This window comes from Eupeodes corollae, chromosome 1, assembly GCF_945859685.1.
Source record: "Eupeodes corollae chromosome 1, idEupCoro1.1, whole genome shotgun sequence".
In the NCBI taxonomy this organism is placed as follows: Eukaryota; Metazoa; Arthropoda; class Insecta; order Diptera; family Syrphidae; genus Eupeodes; species Eupeodes corollae.
In genome coordinates this window covers 286,344,637-286,366,510 of record NC_079147.1, presented here as the reverse complement: position 1 = coordinate 286,366,510, position 21,874 = coordinate 286,344,637, and the positions used below count along the sequence as shown (strand labels likewise).

Genomic DNA, 21,874 nt, shown 5'->3' with positions numbered 1-21,874 from the left:
GGTATTAAACGATAAAAATAGTAACAGCTTACGTGCCTTTTTGACTGATTTTGTATTTTCATTTAAAATGGCGCCCAACGTTACAGTGCGCTGTAAAAATTCTTTATATTTTTTAACTTCCATTTCAATTACGAGATATTTTGTAAAAGTTGATAAGCAAAACTAAAATAAACTCAGGATTTTGATTAATTTTATTACTTCATAAAAATGGCGCCTAACGTTATACAATTGATGACTTATAGAATGAGAGACACTGGGAAGCCAACGTACCAGTGCACTGCAGAATTTGGAGATTCTTGATACTCTCTTCTTCTAACTCTTGTGGAACAATCACATACGCGATTTCGCCAAAAATGCCGCAAGGTGTTTAGGTTTCCTTAGGCGATGCAATGTGTATAAGTCCAAAGCTTGAGTATAACTCCCATCTCTGGGCTGGTGAAGCTGTAACTTACTTAAGCCTCTTGGGTAGTATTGAACGTAGAGCATTTATTTGATAGGTGATAATATCATCATAAGTTCATTTACTTCGCTTGAACATCGTCGTAAGGTCTCTTGTCTGACCCTTTTTCACCGTTGTTTTTACGGTTTATGCTCTAGTGAAATAGCCAGCTGCATTCCTCCCTTTAAGCAGTTCAACCGCAATACTCGCGCTTCTAGGAATGCTCATCAGTATACCCTCGTGTCCAACTTCAGCCGTACAGTCAAATACAGAGATTCGTTCTTTAACCGTACTACGCGAATGTGGAATACCTTACGACACTCTGTCTTGCAATGACTATTCTAATATTAAGGAGTTCAAAACCAATGTGCACCGACGTCTCCTTTTAAACCCTCTCTCCTCTTCCCCTTGAGTGTGTGCTTATTATACAAAAAACGATTACTAAATGTTAGTATAGTTAGATGTAAAAAGGAAGGCGTATTAAAATAACCTTAGGATTTTCAGTTCTGTGATTTATTCAAAATGGTGACAAACGTTCTTAATAAGCTATACAAATGCAGACTCGAGGATTTCTTTAGATTCTCTAAATATCTAACTTCAGAAAGTACAAAGATGTAAGTATCTGGAGTATAAGCAAAGATTTTATGATCTCCGAGCAGTGACTTTTTGTATAGTTTCATTAAAATGGCGCCCAACGTTCAAGTGGATTGTAGAAATACTTTATTTTTCCTATCTTCCATTTATGTTATCCTTCAATAAAATTGGACCCAACGTTAAAAACATGATTTAAAGAATGAAAGGGTTTCCTTAAATTTTCTAGACTAGAAGAAGATTGTTGGCTGATTTTGTGATTTCGTTTAAAATGGCGCCCAATATTAACAATTCATTCCAAAATTTAGAAACTCTTAATACTGTTTTACTTCCATGGATCATAGGGGATGTGTTGTATGATGTGAAAAGGAAAACTTAGTAAAATCACTTAATGATTTTTACTTATGTTCCCAATTCATTGAAAATGGCGCCCAACGCTATCGATATGCTATATAAACATAAGTGACACTTTTTATTTCCCTTTTTTAACTTAAAGGTGCGTTTAGAGAAGTAGAAATGTATGGCGCCCAATAAACAAGGATGATGATTCAACGATAAAGTAGTTGTTCAAATGACAGTAATTTTGACAGTTGTCAGTTAAATAGTACGGTTTTTCATAATTTATAAGAAAATAGATATTTTTTGTAATGTTTTTTTTTTTCATTTGTACGTCATTTTATGATTATCTTTTTAACTTGAACTTTTCTTTAAAATATTTCAAAAACAATTCAATGCCAAACAGAAATAGCTTTTACATATTATCGAAAACCTATAAAATCACCTCGAAATTCCCCACAGTGTGTGGTAAGAAAAACAAAAAAGTGGAATGCCTTAACTATTTGTTTGTTTTTGTTGCTTCCTGACCCCTAGAGCTCAAACCAAGGTAAATACCAAGAATAGCAAAAGAAAAAAAGAAAACATTTCTCCAAGCAAAATAAAAACCACAGGATCGCATACAAACATTACACTATAGCAACAAAAACAACAACAATAGATATTCCCCATTCTCTCAATTATAACCATCGGGCAAAGAAAAACTAACACAAAAATAAACCAAAGCAAACATAAAGACCACGGCCAAGATAAACACAAAACAAGGTTAACTAAATAAAACAAACGTCAAAGATTCGTCGTTTTATTGGTTTTTGAAACAAACACACAAAAAACTCCAACCACAATTTTGTGTGTTGAAAATGGTCAAGTAATTTCCCGCAAAAAATATATGTGCTGGAACATCGCTCGTATGAACGTTTCGTTGCGTTGTTGGAAGAAAGTTTATTTTTGTTCTTTTAACACTGATACTGTTGTACACCCCATTAAGTTTTCCAAGAGCCAGCATACACTATACACAGGTCTATGGTTGATGATTCAATTTGAACTCCTCTAGCTGTATATCTCTATTGTGAATTTTATGGGGGTTATCTGAGTACCAAACTGCTATGCCGACGCAGATAGAATATGGCAAGGTGGAAGTATCAATCTCTCAATAACTCCCAAAGGTGACAGCGGGTGGGTTTTAAATGGCACAGAGTTGGATGAGCGCAACGAAACATAAAGGCGCTTAAAAACACCAGAATAAATTATTATATTCAACTTGACAGCTTCAGTTTGCCGAGTGGGTGGTATAAGGAATAAGGCGCATATGAAGGCACCTCCTATCGGATTGAGTTGGAACTGGGATTGGGAGTAGGTATAGAAATTTATTGCTGCACCACACCGCGGGAAAATAAAATGCTCCATTAAGCATTGAAAATCCCCCAGGGAGTTTAGCATTTTCCAATCCTAGATATACGCTTTTAAGAGATATTTCTTAGAGAGGGTGGTGGGAGCGGCGCGGCGGCGGCAGAGTTGGCCTCGTTCTGGCATACCTGGCATCCAAGCATCCATAAAAAACGTCTTCTAATTTCTTGTCGTTTCCTAGAGTTAAATATATGTATCTTCTTATAGTCTTCCTTGCTTATGTTGTCAAGGGGTAAACGCACAAGACTTCTCCTCTATAAACATGTAGGTTTAGACTTCTAGAGTCACGAGCGTCACGGTGGCAACAATGACAACGACAACAGTAAAAGCAACGACGACACCGACAATGACAACAAAACGTAAACGACACAACGAATAAAAATCGGTTGACATTTTGTTTTTCATAGCATATTTTTAGGCTCTATGGTGCTAATTTAGAAGATTTTCATCTCAATATTGCGTGCGGCTGCGACAGAAAGTAGATACTCGTATATACGGAGGCAACAAACAAGCATAAGCATTTACTTAAATCCTATTTTCTATGTTGTATCTCGTATATATACAAAATTACAAGGGGTATAGGGAAATCTACCATCTAAAACATCAGGAAAAGATAAAAGATTCACGCGGATTTGTTTGACAGTATAATAAAAATGAAAATCATAATAACAATAATGAACATTCGAGCGAAACGAATTTCCCTAAATTGGAATTAGTCTTTAAAATGAGTAATATCACAGTTGAAATAAGATTATTTCAAGCTGTTTCTGACAGTTTTCAAAGGTTATGTTGGATAGAGATATATACAGTACTTTGTAAATGTTATGAAAGGATGATTTCACAATTCATTCAAGTTTGTGTTGAAATTAAAAATTAGTAGCTATGAAATTATAGAACTTATAAAATACAAGTACTTAATATTTTTAACAGCGCAAAAGTGTTAATTAGTGAGATGGAGTGAAATGACTTTTTTTTGTATATTTTCTTTTAGTTGAGTGACAGATGTCTGGGTTATTAAAAAATAGGAAAACAAATTATCACCGTTATTACCATGTTTTCTGCAAGATGGTTGAAAAGGGTCTGTTTAAAAATATGGTTTTTAATTAAACGACAAAGGCAAGAAGTTCTTATTAAAAACTGAGACGAACTGTCATTTTCACTGTGACATTTAGATTTATATGATTTATTTTGGTGAAAAGTGTACAAAATAGAATAGAAGTCAACAAAATAGAAATCATAACGCAGGGAAACGTTGGTTTTATGGAGTCTGCACATTTAGTCTGAAAATTGATTTTTTTGTCAGTTAATATTGTTGACATATTTTGACAACCCGAAAGAGGTTAAAAAGAAGATGATAGCTGTCAAGAGATTCAGATTTCAGTCAGTTTTTCTTTCGGAAGATAATTAGAAAACACAGGAGAGTTAAAAGACCTCTTTAAAATTAATGTAATTGGTTCTTTTTGTCAAATTGACATTTTTTACGCGACATTTTCGGCGTTTCAAGCTCATATGGCATATGAATTCATGTTTTTAAGGGAATTTGTTCATACAACGAACAATAACTTTTTTGACAACAACTGCCAATTGGCAGTACAGGAAATAGTACAATAAATAAGTTTAAAGTCTCGAATAACTCGGTTAAAAACAGCTTAAACTTCAGGTATTTGGTTTATGGGTGTGCCGCAATAAGTCCAAATAAGTCGCTTTAAAAGAGTCCAATGTGGAATGTCTTGGACCTAGCTTTTAAATACGTGATCTTCCTAGTTTTAAGGTTAAGCTCGGGTTAACTCCTGAAAAATGTTTGTCAATCTATTATAATCTCGTAGTTAACTTTGAGTTAAACCTTCAAATTCCGTAAATACAAATGTTTTTGACAGATTCTGAAATTGCAATTGAAAAGTTATTTATATTCCTTTTTGTGGAACAATCAATCAATTTTTGTTGCATTCAGATTCAGACCTGAGTGAAGGGCGTTTATACGAAATTTGATGTTTTACTCTTTTGAGAAGAAAAAGAATTATCAGATCACGATCAATTTGTTTTGATTTATTTGAAGACAAACTTTAAGTTTCGTGTATTCATTTTGAATTATTAAAAAAAAACCGAAACAAATGTTATTAAAAACGAAACGTCATAATTTACCGATTTCGATAGTTTTTTGAAAACTAAATCGATAACTTTTCAGTGATGCCAAATTATTGTATCATGAACTCCCATTGAAAAACTTGTTTGTGAATTAACTCTTATGGCTGAGACACAAACACGCTTCAGCTTCGGCTTTAACTGCGTTACGTTGGGCCTGCTTGGAAGTTGCTTTGAATGACCCTTCCAATATGACATTTCTAAAATGGCACTTCTGTCATTAGCAGCTGTTATTTTTTCTCAAAATAAAAAAAAGGCTGGGATGCGACCCACACTGATAACTTCCCATCCCGTCTGTTGATTTGTCTTGCTAAAAGTTTGTCTATATGTACTCGTATCAATTTTTACCAAATTTGCGTACTATTTTTTGTAGATTTTATTTTTTATGAAAAAACGGATTGTTGGATTTTTATATAAAAATTACAGAATATCGAAAACAATATTTTCTGTGAAATAAAATAAGTTTGAAGCCAATATTTTTAAGTTTTGAAAAGATATTTGAGTCGGAAGTAAATTTTTACCAAGTTTTAGTATTTTTTTTTTTTTTTAGAATTTTATTTTTTTGTAAAAAAAACTGTCAATTCGATTTTTTCAAAATTTTACTGAATTTAGACAACAATATTTTTTGGAAGATAAAAGTAAATTAAAGCTAATATCTCAAAGTTTTGAAAAGTTATTTGAGTCGAAAATCAATTTTTAACAACTTTTGTTAAATTTTGTTTCGGTTTTTAAATTTTTTGTAAAAAAAACTGTCAATTCGATTTTTTTCAAAATTTTAATAAATGTAGACAACAATATTTTTTGAAAGATAAAAGTAAATTAAAGCCAATATCTCAAAGTTTTGAAAAGATATTTTTCAAAAAAATTTTACCAACTTTTATTAATTTTTGTTTAGGTTTTCATTTTTTGTAAAAAAAAACTGTCAATTCGGTTTTTCTTAACATTTTTCAGAATGTGGAAAACAATATTTCTTATAAAATAAAATAAGTTTGAGGCCTAAATTTCAAGTTTTTGAAAAGATATTTGAATCGATATCCAATTTTTACCAACTTTGAGTAATGTTTTTTTTTAGGTTTTTATTTTTTATAAAAAAAACTGTCAATTCGTTTTTCTCAAAATTTTATCAGATGTCAAAAACATTATTCTTCGTTGCACAAAATTGTTTGATAGATGAAATCATATTTAAGTCATTTTTTTGATTTATAAAAAAACCGTTAAATGGATTTGGACGACGAAAAACCGTCCCGAACGTACGGACGTACGAGCTGTTGAGCTGTCAGCAAATCAAATGTTCAGCAAATTTGAACTAGACTTCGGTTTGGAGTCAGATTACGTAACATTACGTTATTTCCTTACGATTGTCAAATGAAACGTGAGGTCGAAGCTTCATTCTGATAGCATGCATCGAATTCCTATGGCTGAACTCGTAAACGTCAGGCAAATCCGAAGCTGAAGCGTGTTTGTGTTTCAGCCATTAATTCACCACTAAGTAGCTCTGGGTTTAAATCGGAGTTAAATCAGCACGGAAAAACTGGGCAATAGAATGCAATCAAGTGACATTCAAAAATGTGTTGAGATTGATAGATTCAAATGAGTTTTCCATTGGTAAAATACAAAATTTTTAAAATGCCTTTTTTACTTGCGACATATAGGAACTATATGGCAAGTTTTGCATTCGTGCAAAATTTCGAACTCGAGATTTTAATCAAACATGATATTACGATGGTAGAGAAGTCGAAAAAAGTGGGTCCCGCGATTCCGTCCGGTCGGTTTTGTCTGTCTGTCCACGCTCCTACAGCCTAAACCATTGGGTCGATTGAGTTCAAACTTGGAAGTTAAGGTTTTGAGCAGATTCGCGTTAGGCGTTTTTTTCATTTTTTTTTTAAGATCAAAACTAACAGTGGCCCCCATACAATTTTTTTGGTCAAAAACCGAAAATTCGAATTTTCTCAAAAACAAACCGATGGATTTTTTTTAAATTTTCTCTAAAATTTTATTTTTTAACTTGGCTTCTTTTTATAAGAAAACCATATTTTTGTATTGCTCAGGAAAGGTACCTCTCATAGAACCGTTATTTTGTTTTTTAATTTTCTCAGCAACTTATGAACTGATTTAAATAATTTTTTTTCTGAATAAGCTCCTATATTTCCTTAACAATATTTGATTAACAGAAATTCAATTTTTAATTGTTAGGGTTTCTTAAAAAATATTGAATTTTTATTTTTCAAAACTCTATATCTCAAAAACGGGTCAACAATTTTTTACGAAATTCAAAATTAAGACGTATATTTACAATCACTAAACATCTGCATTCCAAAAATATTTTTAGAACAAAATTGGAAAATTTTATATATAAAAAATTAATTTAAAAAAAAACCGCTCTAACGATTTTCAAAATAAAAATTTGAAAAATCAACGGTTTTTTTATTTATAAAATGGCATTTAAATTTTTGAAGACAAACTTATTTTTCAGGTAAAATTTTGAATCTTAAAATATTATTTTTTAAATTATTTTTACTGTGCATGAGCCCGAAAGAGCGCATTATTTTGACAAAATTGTAATTACATTCCTATCTTTCATCCAAATTAATGCATTTGGTACACATTTATATGATATTTTTAATCAACAATCTATTTTAAAGAGTCTATCAAGAAGTATTATCTTGGTAACTTTGTATATATATATGATTTTAAAATATTATTCCTTGAGAATAAGGTTGTTTCCCACATGATTTACTGGCCTTCGCCAATATAAAAAAATAAATACTTAGTATACCTACAAGTTTAAGAAACTGGCCAGAGAGAGAATATGTATTTTCTATTAGAATCACTTTTTCAACGCATACACAATACACATTGTACCTATTTATAAAGGTATTACGTACAACTTCTACAACTACTGCTTATTGCTTACGTGTCACTTCTTAACTAAAATCCAAAACGCACAAGAGCTTGACTGTTAACAACACATGAACAGCAATTTCTTGTACTTGTTCGTATGCTTGTTTTTTAAAACTTTAGTGAAAAAAATAAATTGAACGTAATAAATCCATGTTTGCGCTGAAAACTTAAGAAGGAATGTATAATATACCTTCTAGCCACCAATAACATTCCTTCATTATCATCATAAACATGTCCTTATCTATCTATCTGCATAAAGCTAAGCACGTCAAGTGAACTATTCTATGGTCGTTTTAGACATCTACATGCTACTTAACTACACAACCAATAGGCGATCGCCTTACAATTTAAACATTCATGGTCTGCCTCTTTCTTATTTTATTTATTTTCCATCCTGGTTCTTCTAATATGAAATTACAATAAAGCTATCTAAAGGAAAAAAGCTTTTAAGGAACAAGTTGAATCTATATGAATCGCATCGTAGCTTTATACATAATAGAAACCATTTTTATATAACAAAGATCGTACACAAGTAAAAGCAGACTTGTGAATGTAAAAAAAAAAAACAAATATCGGTAAAAGATCCTAAACAGCTGACGTAAGCATGCAAAAGTTTGTTTCATCCCCTTATTAGATACAATATGAAGCCATTTTGTTTGTTATATAAAGTGCATTGATATAAATAAAACAAAAACAAATTCATGAACTTTCATATGGAAGCTCTTTATGTGAAAACAAATACAAGTGTAGACTTTTTGGGTCGAAAATTAATTATCTCTCTTATTCTGCTGGCTGCTTATGGGAATGGGAATAATATTTTTCTCTCGCTCCCGCTGAATTTCTCTACTTTCAAAACTAACGCCACGCCAACGACTCGGCATCTGGTCGCCCTAAAAATTTCTGCTCATGAGAGTACTATGGTTTTCATATACAAAGATCGTTCGGTTTTTTTGACAATTCATATAAGTACTTTTTTAAACAGACTCTTTGCATACAGGAGCAAGTTCGTGCGACCCAGTCGTGCATTTTATTTCGCTCTCATTTAGGAAAATAAATTGATTTAAAATCTAAATTTAGAGATCTCAATTTTTTGACAGATTAAGCATTGTTTGAAACAACATTAATGCAAGTTCTAATTGTCAGCTTGACAGATGTGATTTGTACGTTTGTGAAAATTATGTTAAAAACATTTCAGAAATATATCTTAAATTAAATTTTGTTGGTCAATCAAGCTTATTTTCATCTTCTGAAGTGTATAAAGGAAACAAATTTTATTGAAAATTTGACAGCTACAAATGTATTCCACTACATAATAAAATGATAGAAATTAATTTTCAATCGAGATGTATGAAAGATTTCACTAGAGAAAAATGTCAGTTTCAGCAAACTGAAGATTCTGACTTTTATAATGAAAGGAGATTAGCATCGTATTCAAAAGTTTCAATTTTTGAATTGACTTAATTAAAAACAGGTTGACGTTGTTGACAAATTAGAAACTTCACTTCATTTTTTGATAGACTGAAATTTAAATCACACTTACCTCTAAATGTATCCGCTCATCTTTGCCCTGCTCAACCGGTGCATCTCCACCAGCGATGCCGCCATTTTGTGTTGTTCCGCCGCTAACGCTGACGCCATTATTTACATTCATCGATTTTCCATTACAATGCTGCTGATGATGAGTTTTACTGCTACCGTTTTTTGAATTTTTACTAAGAACATCTTTTGGTGTGTTGTTGCTGTTACTGTGCTGTTGATGATGTGATGATGGAGGATGATGATGTTGCGAATGGTGATGTTGTTGTTGTTGTTTGTGATGTTGATGATGTGACGCAGATCCGGCAGGTGATGTTGCCGAAATTATATTAACTACCGGTGATTTTAATGGTATATTATTTTCTCTATCGCTAACTAGAAGTAAATCAGGAGGGGCACTGCACGATGATGGGGCTCGAACTTGATGATACATCAATTCTTCGGAGTCTGTTGTGCATTCTTGAACTAAAAAGAAACAAATACAAAATAAAATAGGTTTAAAATTGTGGTTAAAATTAAATGGAATATTGTGATATTTTTAATTTGAAAACATCATCAAATGCTTCGATATAAAATGAAAACCAATTATTTTTGGTTAACGTTTTTTTTTGGTTTTAAGGATATTAAACCTTTACGACAAACAAAATCCAATCCTTAAAACGATCTTTTAATGACTCGCCTTTTCTTGAAATTTAATTTATTTATTTTTTATGGATGTAGCTATTTTTTTTTGTGAAAACAAGGAAATCGAAAACCATTTTTTTTCAGCTATTCCTTTCCAAAATGTATATAAAATTGTAACATGAATTTCGTTTGCAATAAAAATCCACTTAGGCTAATATAAACGAAGGCGCGGTTATATCGCTTTCAAGTGGTCTGTCATTTACAACACCCCCTATCTCATTTTATGCTATAGATTAAAATTCGTAAACCCATGTTTATACTATGTAGAAAATAAAAATCGAGAAACGAATGAGAAAAAAGTGTAAGAAAACATAAATATATTCTTCTTCTTTCCTTCTCCCCCATTTCTGTTTCTATACTTCACTCTAACTATAAATTACTTTTCCTTTCCTAGTCATAGCTGCGCGATTCATTTCTCCCAGTTGTAGTGTAATTTTTTTTTAGTAAGTAACTTTGAATTGAAAATACCTACTGATTTTCTTCCCCTCCCCTATCCATTCTTACTCAACGTATGTATAGTCTGGGCCACCATTGGTAGTCAAGAGGTATACTCTAACACACATCTGTGTATATAACTTTGAAGATTTTTCTCCTCTCTCGAAATTCGGTTACAATACCCAGAAATTGGCGAAGAGGTCAATAATCGAAACTTCAATTCCTTTATCTCATTAAGTTGCAAACTATTCACGGTGTTAGTAGTGTTTTTTTCCCTTTACTTTTAAAAAAAATTGTGAACAAACAAAACTAAGTTGACCTAGGTGAGTAAAATGAATTTGTTTTCTTTTACCACTGAGCTAAACCTCCTTGTGTTTTTTTTTATTTAATTATTAAATTCCAACTTCTGTGTAGTTGCATTATTTGATTTTTCTTTTCTAATTCTATGTCACGCAAACGAAATTTCATAACGATTGTTTTTAACTTCGACGACTTTTAGCGTCGTCGGATTACAGTTATTTTTCTTTGAGTGTTTTTCTCCTCCTCGGTTTTTGTTTTCTTTTGCGTGACCAACTTATTTATCTATTATGTAGTATATAGTAGTAAAAAAGAGTATAGTTGTTTATCTATATGAGATGTGCCGTGAGTGAGTGAGTGAGCACCGCGTTAATATTTCCACACGGAGATGTGCGATCTCCTGCCCCGTGTCTTGGTGGTGCTGTGACGGAATAGAATAGGAAGACCATTGGAGAATCGGTTCGGGGTGTGTGTGCTCCTACCCCGTTCGCAGCCAGTGAGTTGGGTCGTTCTATCCGTTCACAATTATTTAGTTTTTCGGTGGATTTGTCGTGGTTTCCGCTTATCCTCCAACTCGGAGATGTGAGTTCTCCTGCTCCGAGTGATGATGTGTATTGCAACAGAGTGAGAGGAATCAGCCACTGGAGAATCGGTTCGGGGTGTGTGCTTTCCCTCCCCGTTCGCATGCCAGTGCGTTGATCGGTGCCCTCCGTATGCGGTACTTTATTACCAAATATTTCGAATGTAAATATGTACTTTTTTTTGTATGCGTTTTACTGATCCGTTCGAAAAATATTTTTTTTTGTTGTTGGCTCTAACACTCGCACCGGCGCAGCGTAATTATTTAACTTATCTATCTTACTCCTTCTATCCTGTCACTCTCTATATTATTTATTTGACTCAAACCTTAAGTGGCTTTGGAGTGCTCATGAGTTGTTATTATTTTTCTTACAGATTGCCGCCTCGACCAGATGAACTCTCTGATTTATTTTTTTTTTTAACTTGAAGTATTTAATAATTTTTTTTTCTGTTCGTTATATTTTTTTGAGAATTTTGTTTAAAAAAAAAAATAAATAAATAAATAAGTAAAAAAAAAAGTCAACAAAAGATAATTAATTGTTTCTTAATTTTTAGTAATGAATTGACATTTTATAATTCAGAAGTGGGATACCTGGTCGTGGAGAGCAAAAAGAAAATTATTTAAAAAGAAAAACACTGCTCCTGTGAAAAGGAGTAATGTTAAGATAAAATATTTTGTTTTTTTTTTCCTTCCCTTTTTTTTAACAAATCACTTAATATATATTTATTTTTTTTTCTTCTTCGACTCTCAATTTTAACACATTTTTAATAGAGTTTTGAGTTATTGTTAGTTGGTCATTTGAAAAGATATATCAGGAAAAATAATTCCTTTGAAAAACAATGGGTAAACATAGAAAGAAAAGTAGTCATCGAAGAGATTCAAGTGGAGAATCCTCTTCTAGAAATAGAACAAAGCGAAGACGTTTGGAATCATCTAGACAAAGCGAAGGAACGTGTTGTTCGGCTAATTGTTCAACGAATTCCAATTCATTTGATCGATTGACAGATGTGATGAAAGAATTTTTAGTTAGATCGTCGGGTATAGCCACGGGAGGTGGAAAGGGTGATGCTGTTCCTGAGTTTGATCCGGAAAACCAAAATCAGACAATTCAAAAATGGTGTGATCAAGTTGATGAACTCAGAGTTATTTATGGTTGGTCAGAGCAAACGACTATCTATAATGCACTAGGGAAACTTAAAGGATTAGCTAAAACCTGGTACAAGGGGCTGCCGAGTTTGAAATTTTCCTGGGACGAATGGAAAATTAAATTGTTTGAATCTTTCCCGGGAGAACGAGATTTTTACGAACAACTTTGTGAGGTAACTCAAAGGCGTAAGAAATCCAATGAAAGTTACATGAAATACTACCATGAAATGATGACTTTGTTGAATACTTGTGAAATTTCTGGTAAAAAGGCTGTGGCTTGTCTAATAGGAGGGCTCGATGATAGAGTAGTGAAGACGGGCGCAAGAGCTGGGCGTTTCAGTACACCTGAAGAACTCTATCTTTTCCTTAGCCAGTATAATGATGAACAGTCGAGACGCACACCAAACCAACATTTTACAAACCAACCCCGTCATTCAAAACCAAACGAGAGAAAGGAAAAATCTTATTCAAAGTCGGAAAATAAAGATCAAGTGGTATGCTTCAAATGTGGTAAGAAAGGACACTATGCCAGCAGTTGTGACGCGAAACCAGACAAACGTTGTGAGTCATGTAGGAGTAATTTTCATGACACAACAATTTGTCCAAAGAAAGGTCAACTAGGAAAACCCATAGCCTTGTTAGAAGGGACAACTTCCAGTTCATGTAATGAAAAATATCATAAAAATATAGAATTGAACGGGACAAGTATTGAAGCATACATAGATTTTGGTAGTTCTTGCACTTTAATCCAGCATAAAGAAGCAGTTCGATTAAATCTCAATGTTAATTGGAAAGACAATATTCCATTGCATGGTTATGGCAAAGGTTTTGTCGTTAGTCTAGGCTCAGTGAAGGTACTTCTGCGAATTGACGATGTTGAAGATAATGTTCTAGTACGTGTTGTTGGTGATGAATATCAGAACATCCCTGTTTTGGTCGGTCAGTCTTTTACCGAGCTACCTGATATGATCGTTATTAAGACCGACAAGTCGCTAAATTTCGCCCGAAGAAACATAGAACTATCTCAATTTAACATACTTCCAGAAGAATACAAGGTTATCCTTAGGTCAAAAGGGCAAGTCTATCTAACTCCTAGGGTGCTCAATATCATACCAGTAAAAGCAAGTCAAGAGAACATTGATGTTTTAATCGAAGCGACTGTACGATCACCCGAAGGATTGGAAAGTTGTATACCACGTGGTATACTCCATATAGATGACAATGGATCTTCTTTCTTGCCAATTTGCAATCTTTCAGATCAAGAGATATTAATAAAAGAAAATGCTATCGTTGCAAGGGGTCACCGATGTGTAGGAGAAAAAGCTATCCACGAGAACGTTACTCAACAAGGAACTAATGAAGAATGTGTTTTGCGAATTAAAAAAAAAAATATTTACCTATAACAATAGACATGTTGTCCATTGGTCCTGTGGATGAAACTCAAAAAGGAGAGTTGGTAAAAATGTTGAATGAGTTTCGTGACTGTGTCGCTTTAGATGTCAGTGAATTAGGATGCACAAATTCAACAGAGATGAAAATCAAGCTTGATGATGACAAACCTTTTTCGTTTCGACCGTATCGGATGGCAGTTAAGGAGCAGGAAATTGCTCAAGACATAGTACAAGAATTACTAGACAATAATATTGTACGAGAGTCGCAATCGGACTATGCTTCACCAATTTTACTAGTGACAAAAAAGAATGGAGAACAGAGGTTATGTGTAGATTTCAGAAAACTAAATTCCAAGACGGCTAAAGACTGCCACCCGTTACCACGTATCGACGATCAGGTTGACAAATTGCATGGGGGAATATGGTTTACTAGTTTGGATTTAAGATCAGGTTATTATCAGATACCAGTGGAGGAAAACTCGAAGCGATTTACGGCTTTCGTTACTTCAAGTGGCCAGTACGAGTTTCAACGGATGCCTTTTGGGCTCTGTAACGCTCCTAGAGTTTTCCAGCGGTTTATTAATCGCATTCTAAATCCATTGCAAGACATAGCTGCTTTCTACCTTGATGACATTCTTCTGCATTCCAAAACAGTTCCCGAATCTTTACAAGGACTAAGACGGACATTAGAGATATTGCGATCAGAAGGACTGACTCTCAACTTAAAAAAATGTTCTTTTCTCATGGATAGAACGGATTTTCTAGGTTTTGAAGTAACACAGGGTAAGGTGAAACCGGGAAGTGGAAAATCTATTGCCATTAGTGACTTTCCGAGACCAAAAACTATTCATCAGGTGAGACAGTTCCTTGGGCTAACAGGATATTTCCGTCATTTTGTTGAAAAATTTGCCATTATCACAAAACCATTAACACGTCTTTTGAAAAAAACGACTCAGTGGAGCTGGACTACAAGAGAAGAAAATGCATTCTGTGAACTGAAGAAAAAGCTTAGCGAACGACCCATACTTGCTATTTATGAACCAGGCGCCAAAACTGAGGTACACACCGATGCGAGTTCTATTGGATTGGCAGGTATACTCTTGCAGTATCAACCAGATGGCCGACTTCATCCCGTGGTGTATTATAGTCGTCAAACACGAAATACTGAAGAAAAATACCATTCATATGAGCTGGAGACTCTAGCAGCAGTAGAATCAATAAAGAAATTTCGGACTTATCTTCTGGGACACACTTTTACGTTGGTAACAGATTGCAATGCCCTTAAGGCAACCAAAGATAAGAAAGAGTTGATACCTCGAATTGCGCGCTGGTGGCTTCAACTTATGGAATACAACTTTGAAGTAAAATACCGACCCGGGGAACGTATGAAGCATGTTGATGCACTTAGTCGAAATCCATGTTCTGCAGAAAAGGTGGAGACAGTAATGCGAATAGAACAAGCAGATTGGGTGTTGGCGGGCCAATTAACAGACCGGAATCTCCAGCGAATACGCGATCTTTTGCGAAAGACACCAAGTAGTGAAGAGGAAAAGGACATACACAAAAACTATTTACTTAACGAAGGACGAATATATAGAAAGACTTCAAATGGCAAACAATGGGTAGTACCAGTTGGTATGCGACATCAAGTGGTGCATGCAGCACACGATGAATTGGGACATTTCGCAGTAGAGAAAACTTTAACAAGACTTTGTTCCCATTACTGGTTTCCAAATATGCGGCAGTACGTAGAAAAGTACATAGCCTGTTGCATTCAATGTTTATTCAACAAAAAGGCGGGAGGTCGTCGTGAAGGTTATCTACATCCCATACATAAAGGCAGTACACCAATGAAAACGGTACATGCTGATCACTTGGGTCCTTTTCCTAAAAGTAAACGTGGCAATCTTTATATAATAGCTGCTGTTGATTCTTTCACGAAATTTACATTCATCCGAGCAGTTAAAAATACCACAACTAAACTGGCCATCGAATTTTTTAAAGATATCTTTAGTGTCCATGGGGTTCCATTAATCCTGATTACAGATCAAGGCAGTTCATTCACATCAAAAGAATTTAAACGTTTCTGTGAGTCCAATAATATCAAGCATGTTTTAAACGCTGTAGCGACACCAAGGGCAAATGGGCAAGTTGAACGTTTGAATCGATCTATACTCAGTGCACTTTTGACCACCACACTGGAAGATAATTTATGGGATTCAAATGTTCGGCAAGTACAGTTTGCAATAAACAACGTAACAAATAAAAGTACAGGAAAAACGCCGAGTCAATTGCTGTTAGGAATCGAGCCACGGAGTGGAACTGATGCGATACTGAAAGACGAAGTTCAGAAAGTAGTAGAAATAATTTCAGATCTAGAGGATGAGAGAAAGAAGGCATCGGAAAGAATTGAGAAGGCGCAACAGGTGCAGAAGAGATATTTTGATAAGAGGCGCAAGTCACCGAAAGTGTACAAGGAAGGGGATTTAGTTGTTATTAACAAACAAGAAGCGCTAACAGGGACGAGCCGCAAGATGGAACCACCATTCAAAGGACCATTTGTCGTCAAAAAGGTGTATCCAAATGACCGATATCTCGTTACAGACATAGACGGTACACATCGTAAAACAAGAAGTATGAGTTACGAGAACATTATTGCTGTGGACCATATGAAACCTTGGGGTGAATACGAATGTCTATCAGATTATTCAGAAGATGATGAAGAAGGAAGAGATGCTGAGACTCGAGACGAGTTTCTGTCAGGATAGGCGAATGTAAGAAAACATAAATATATTCTTCTTCTTTCCTTCTCCCCCATTTCTGTTTCTATACTTCACTCTAACTATAAATTACTTTTCCTTTCCTAGTCATAGCTGCGCGATTCATTTCTCCCAGTTGTAGTGTAATTTTTTTTTAGTAAGTAACTTTGAATTGAAAATACCTACTGATTTTCTTCCCCTCCCCTATCCATTCTTACTCAACGTATGTATAGTCTGGGCCACCATTGGTAGTCAAGAGGTATACTCTAACACACATCTGTGTATATAACTTTGAAGATTTTTCTCCTCTCTCGAAATTCGGTTACAATACCCAGAAATTGGCGAAGAGGTCAATAATCGAAACTTCAATTCCTTTATCTCATTAAGTTGCAAACTATTCACGGTGTTAGTAGTGTTTTTTTCCCTTTACTTTTAAAAAAAATTGTGAACAAACAAAACTAAGTTGACCTAGGTGAGTAAAATGAATTTGTTTTCTTTTACCACTGAGCTAAACCTCCTTGTGTTTTTTTTTATTTAATTATTAAATTCCAACTTCTGTGTAGTTGCATTATTTGATTTTTCTTTTCTAATTCTATGTCACGCAAACGAAATTTCATAACGATTGTTTTTAACTTCGACGACTTTTAGCGTCGTCGGATTACAGTTATTTTTCTTTGAGTGTTTTTCTCCTCCTCGGTTTTTGTTTTCTTTTGCGTGACCAACTTATTTATCTATTATGTAGTATATAGTAGTAAAAAAGAGTATAGTTGTTTATCTATATGAGATGTGCCGTGAGTGAGTGAGTGAGCACCGCGTTAATATTTCCACACGGAGATGTGCGATCTCCTGCCCCGTGTCTTGGTGGTGCTGTGACGGAATAGAATAGGAAGACCATTGGAGAATCGGTTCGGGGTGTGTGTGCTCCTACCCCGTTCGCAGCCAGTGAGTTGGGTCGTTCTATCCGTTCACAATTATTTAGTTTTTCGGTGGATTTGTCGTGGTTTCCGCTTATCCTCCAACTCGGAGATGTGAGTTCTCCTGCTCCGAGTGATGATGTGTATTGCAACAGAGTGAGAGGAATCAGCCACTGGAGAATCGGTTCGGGGTGTGTGCTTTCCCTCCCCGTTCGCATGCCAGTGCGTTGATCGGTGCCCTCCGTATGCGGTACTTTATTACCAAATATTTCGAATGTAAATATGTACTTTTTTTTGTATGCGTTTTACTGATCCGTTCGAAAAATATTTTTTTTTGTTGTTGGCTCTAACACTCGCACCGGCGCAGCGTAATTATTTAACTTATCTATCTTACTCCTTCTATCCTGTCACTCTCTATATTATTTATTTGACTCAAACCTTAAGTGGCTTTGGAGTGCTCATGAGTTGTTATTATTTTTCTTACAGATTGCCGCCTCGACCAGATGAACTCTCTGATTTATTTTTTTTTTTAACTTGAAGTATTTAATAATTTTTTTTTCTGTTCGTTATATTTTTTTGAGAATTTTGTTTAAAAAAAAAAATAAATAAATAAATAAGTAAAAAAAAAAGTCAACAAAAGATAATTAATTGTTTCTTAATTTTTAGTAATGAATTGACATTTTATAAAAGTATAAAAGAAAACTTCGTAATGCGTTGAACGAGTATCGAATGGAAAATGTGCTTTTTTTCCGTTAGACGTTAATGGAATATAAATTTTCCAATGCAACCAATATGAATGACAATCGTCAGAGTCAGAGTCGGAGTCGGAGCGCCCCTTTTTACCCCACCATAATTGTTTTTGGTTTTTTTGTTTGTTTTGATATTCGACCGATTATTCAATCAAATAGTTAATTGAATTGTAATTTAATGCGTAGTTTTTTTTTATTAATTTCAGTTTCTATTTCGTATCAAATGTTTATTTTTCCATTTGGACTTATCTATAAAATCAGTTGTTTTGATTAATGTTATGGATATGCGTTAGACTTGCATACCAAACCAAATTCGGAGATTGCTTTGTTTTGTGTTCATTTTTGTAAACATTTTTATTGGATGACGAAAATACAAACTTGCCAAAAATAGTTAAGGCGTAATCATGAAAAATCTACATGTGTATTCCCCCTTAACTAATGTTTAACTTGTTTGATGAATGTGTTTTTGACAGATCAATCATTAAAAACTTGGACTCTTATTTTAAAGCTAGCCATTGTCTAAATGGCACGCTATTTTTGCAGATGTCACTTTTGAAGCTGTCATCTTTTGACACTTGACATGTAAAAATTATTCTATTACTAAAAATTACTACAGAACGGTGCAAAATACGCAACGAAACAACGCCATTTTTCCTTAGGCAAGTGTTCAGAATTGGCCAATGAAATCTTTTGATTGAAGATTTTTGATAAAGGTTTTTTTCTTAAAAGTAAGATAAATTCTAAGTGAATGGTCTATACATTAATTTAAGAGCTTGGAAGAGGTGGAATTCGTGAAGATATCGTAGACATAGACCGAAAATGTGCAAATTAGATGAACAAAATACTGCAAACTAGGCCATTCCTACCATTTGCCGGTATCGTTATTCGTTCGTTAGGGCTACCTTTCTCATTACAAAAAAACAAACGCTCATTTATGACAGTTGAATCTAAAGTTGGAAAAACTTTGGAAAAGGCCAATAGAAACAATACAAGCGTCGTCAAAATCAATTGCGAATTGCTAAGTGTTCAAGAATAATGTCTTGAATCATAGTTCTTTGAAATTCCTTAAAAATTCGGAAACAAACTTCCTTAAGTGGTCCTTAATCGATGTTATTAAAAATAGGGACCATTTTAAAATCTGATACTTTTCATGAACTCATCTTTTCCCAAGAATGAAAAAGGTTAAAAGCTTTTAAAGTAATTTTTTTGAAAACCAATAATTGTTATCATTTGAGAATCATCCACCCTATAAAGATATGACCCACAAATATAACCAGACCATGTGTGATTCCAAATAAAACTTAAAAAAAACCTAAATGAAACCAACTCACAAAATGCTAATTCAAGTCTTTTACCATAATTCCGATTGCGACTACGACGATGACAAAACGCCTAAAGATAAAACCTACTTACTTTATTCAGTATTACCCACGCTATAAAACAAAATATGCCCACCTCTATCTATCTATCTTAATAATAAAAGGAATGATATTCAAATTTACCGCCCGATGAAATAAAACTTAAATATTCGCCCCCTTTATTCACATAGGTATATCTCTGTCTCCATCGTATTTCCAAAGCCAGGGCAATCGCGCGAACACTATTAACGAAACTCCAAAAGCCACAAATCGGACGTTAAGAAAAAGCCGCCATCCACCATCTCACCGCGCCGATTCTACACCGCCATCTTTTCTTTCTCGTGCTTGTGCTGGCTGGCTGACCGTTCGTGGCGTCGTCCGTCGTCGCAATCCGTTGTGTCGGTCGGTCACACAGTTCGTCGATATCCGACCACGAACCTCGCATATGAACCCAAGTCATTACTTCTACTACTTTATTCGAACCGGTATTTCGAATTAACGCCAAGCGTAATTAATTTCCGTCTTAAACCAGTTCCCGCACTAACATAAAAGAGAATTCGCCGCATTTTACGAGAATAGGTTTTGAAAAAAAAGTAGGTACTAAACAATAAAAAAAAATCCATTTATAAATCGATGGAAAAGGCTACGAAAAAAAAAACCGCGCACCGTATGCCGCCACCACTTAAAAGATTATAAACTCGAGCTACAAACAGCTGCCACCACAACGCCAACACGCCGCCGCGCCGCCGGCCGCCCGTCTCCGCCGCCGACACGCCTGAACAGAACACCAGTCATAGTCCATAGGTGATTCGCCACCACCGACCGCCATAGCCACATTCAGAGTGCAATTTTTACTTTCTACACTTGAATCTGTTAGACACATTTTCTACAAAAGGGGCCGTCATCGCAGTGGCAAAGCCGCCTGCTGCTCGATGACAGACCCACAGCTGTTTTTTGCGTGCAATTTCAGTATCTAATCTTTTGCCTGCTATACGAGAATCTAAACAACTTTACGAGCGAAGTTTTTATTTTTTGTCTGCTTTTTTTTTGTTGTTACAATTAGTTAACTTTTTTTCCATTACATCTATAACCAATTACAGCATTCCTTTCTCTAATCTGTTAACGCCCGCGCACCGCTTTACGCCGCCGTCACCAATGCTGCCACTGCTGCTTACACCGTTAAAGCAGCTGACGTCTCTGACGACAACGCTCTACTTAAATCGATCTTAATAATGATCATCGGCGAATTAGCGCAACAAGGCAATAAATTAATCGATCAATTTTTGTTTTGGCGCGCAAATTATTATTTGTTGTTGTTGTGTAGTTTACTTATTTTTACAATAACAGTTTTTATTTTCCTTTCCTGTTACGATTTGAACTAGATCTAGATAAAAATGTGTGATACAATTACTAAATAGTTGATGTCGGTTATATAGTGTGACGTTAACAGCAACGACGCGGACAATGCGGCGCGCGGTGCGGCCAAGGCAACGGCGGCGGTGGCGGCGTCCGCCTGGTGGCAGTGATCGGCATTTAAGACAGAAATGTGTTGTCAGCTGAATGTTAAAGATCTTTCTGTTTATATTTCATTTGTTAGATATTATAGCTACTTAGCGCATATCGATGATCTAATAAATTTTATTGGTGGACATGCCGCCGTTAAAGCAAAAGCAAAAAAGCAATGGCAAGGAAAGGCAAGGCAAGTCATATATAGAAAAAGCAAAAGGCAGTGTGTGAAAATGACGTCAATTTATTAATCGCGTGGGGAATTTCTGCGTGCAAGGAATTTTTGTGGTGGGTGGAATGTTTTAAATATTCGTTTTGGAGAGATGCGTTCACGGTTTTGGTTTATGATAACCAAATGGAAGTCGGTGATAAATATCAACTTATGCGTCGGATAAACAAAGACAATTTAAAACTCTACATCCTTGACAATATTATTCGCACACAGACACAGGGCCAAGTTCTCAACGGACTGTTGTCCCACCTAATTTATTTAGGGCCACGGTTCGTCGTCTGACGTGGTAGATAAGCGGAACTGCCAATATTTCCTGTATCAGACCGCATCTGTCTAAAAAGAGGAATGCCTCTGGTGAAATGAAGTCGCTCAAGCGAGCACTCTCTTAATACTCGTCGTTCGGATAGAACGCCCTGAAAATAAATTGTTGGTCGAAGACATAGCTCTTGCAATGTGACCTCGAACGAGTTTTAT

At 34.8% G+C, this 21,874-nt stretch overlaps 1 protein-coding gene across 1 annotated transcript in view; it reads right to left on the bottom strand.

Moving 5' to 3' along the window:
• Positions 1-21,874, bottom strand: part of LOC129939010 (protein naked cuticle) — a 120,251-nt gene that overhangs the window by 6,005 nt on the left and 92,372 nt on the right. The window contains exon 2 of the mRNA XM_056046862.1: positions 9,354-9,814. Within this exon, the coding sequence (XP_055902837.1) occupies positions 9,354-9,814 (461 nt within the window). The remainder of the gene's footprint in view (positions 1-9,353; positions 9,815-21,874) is intronic.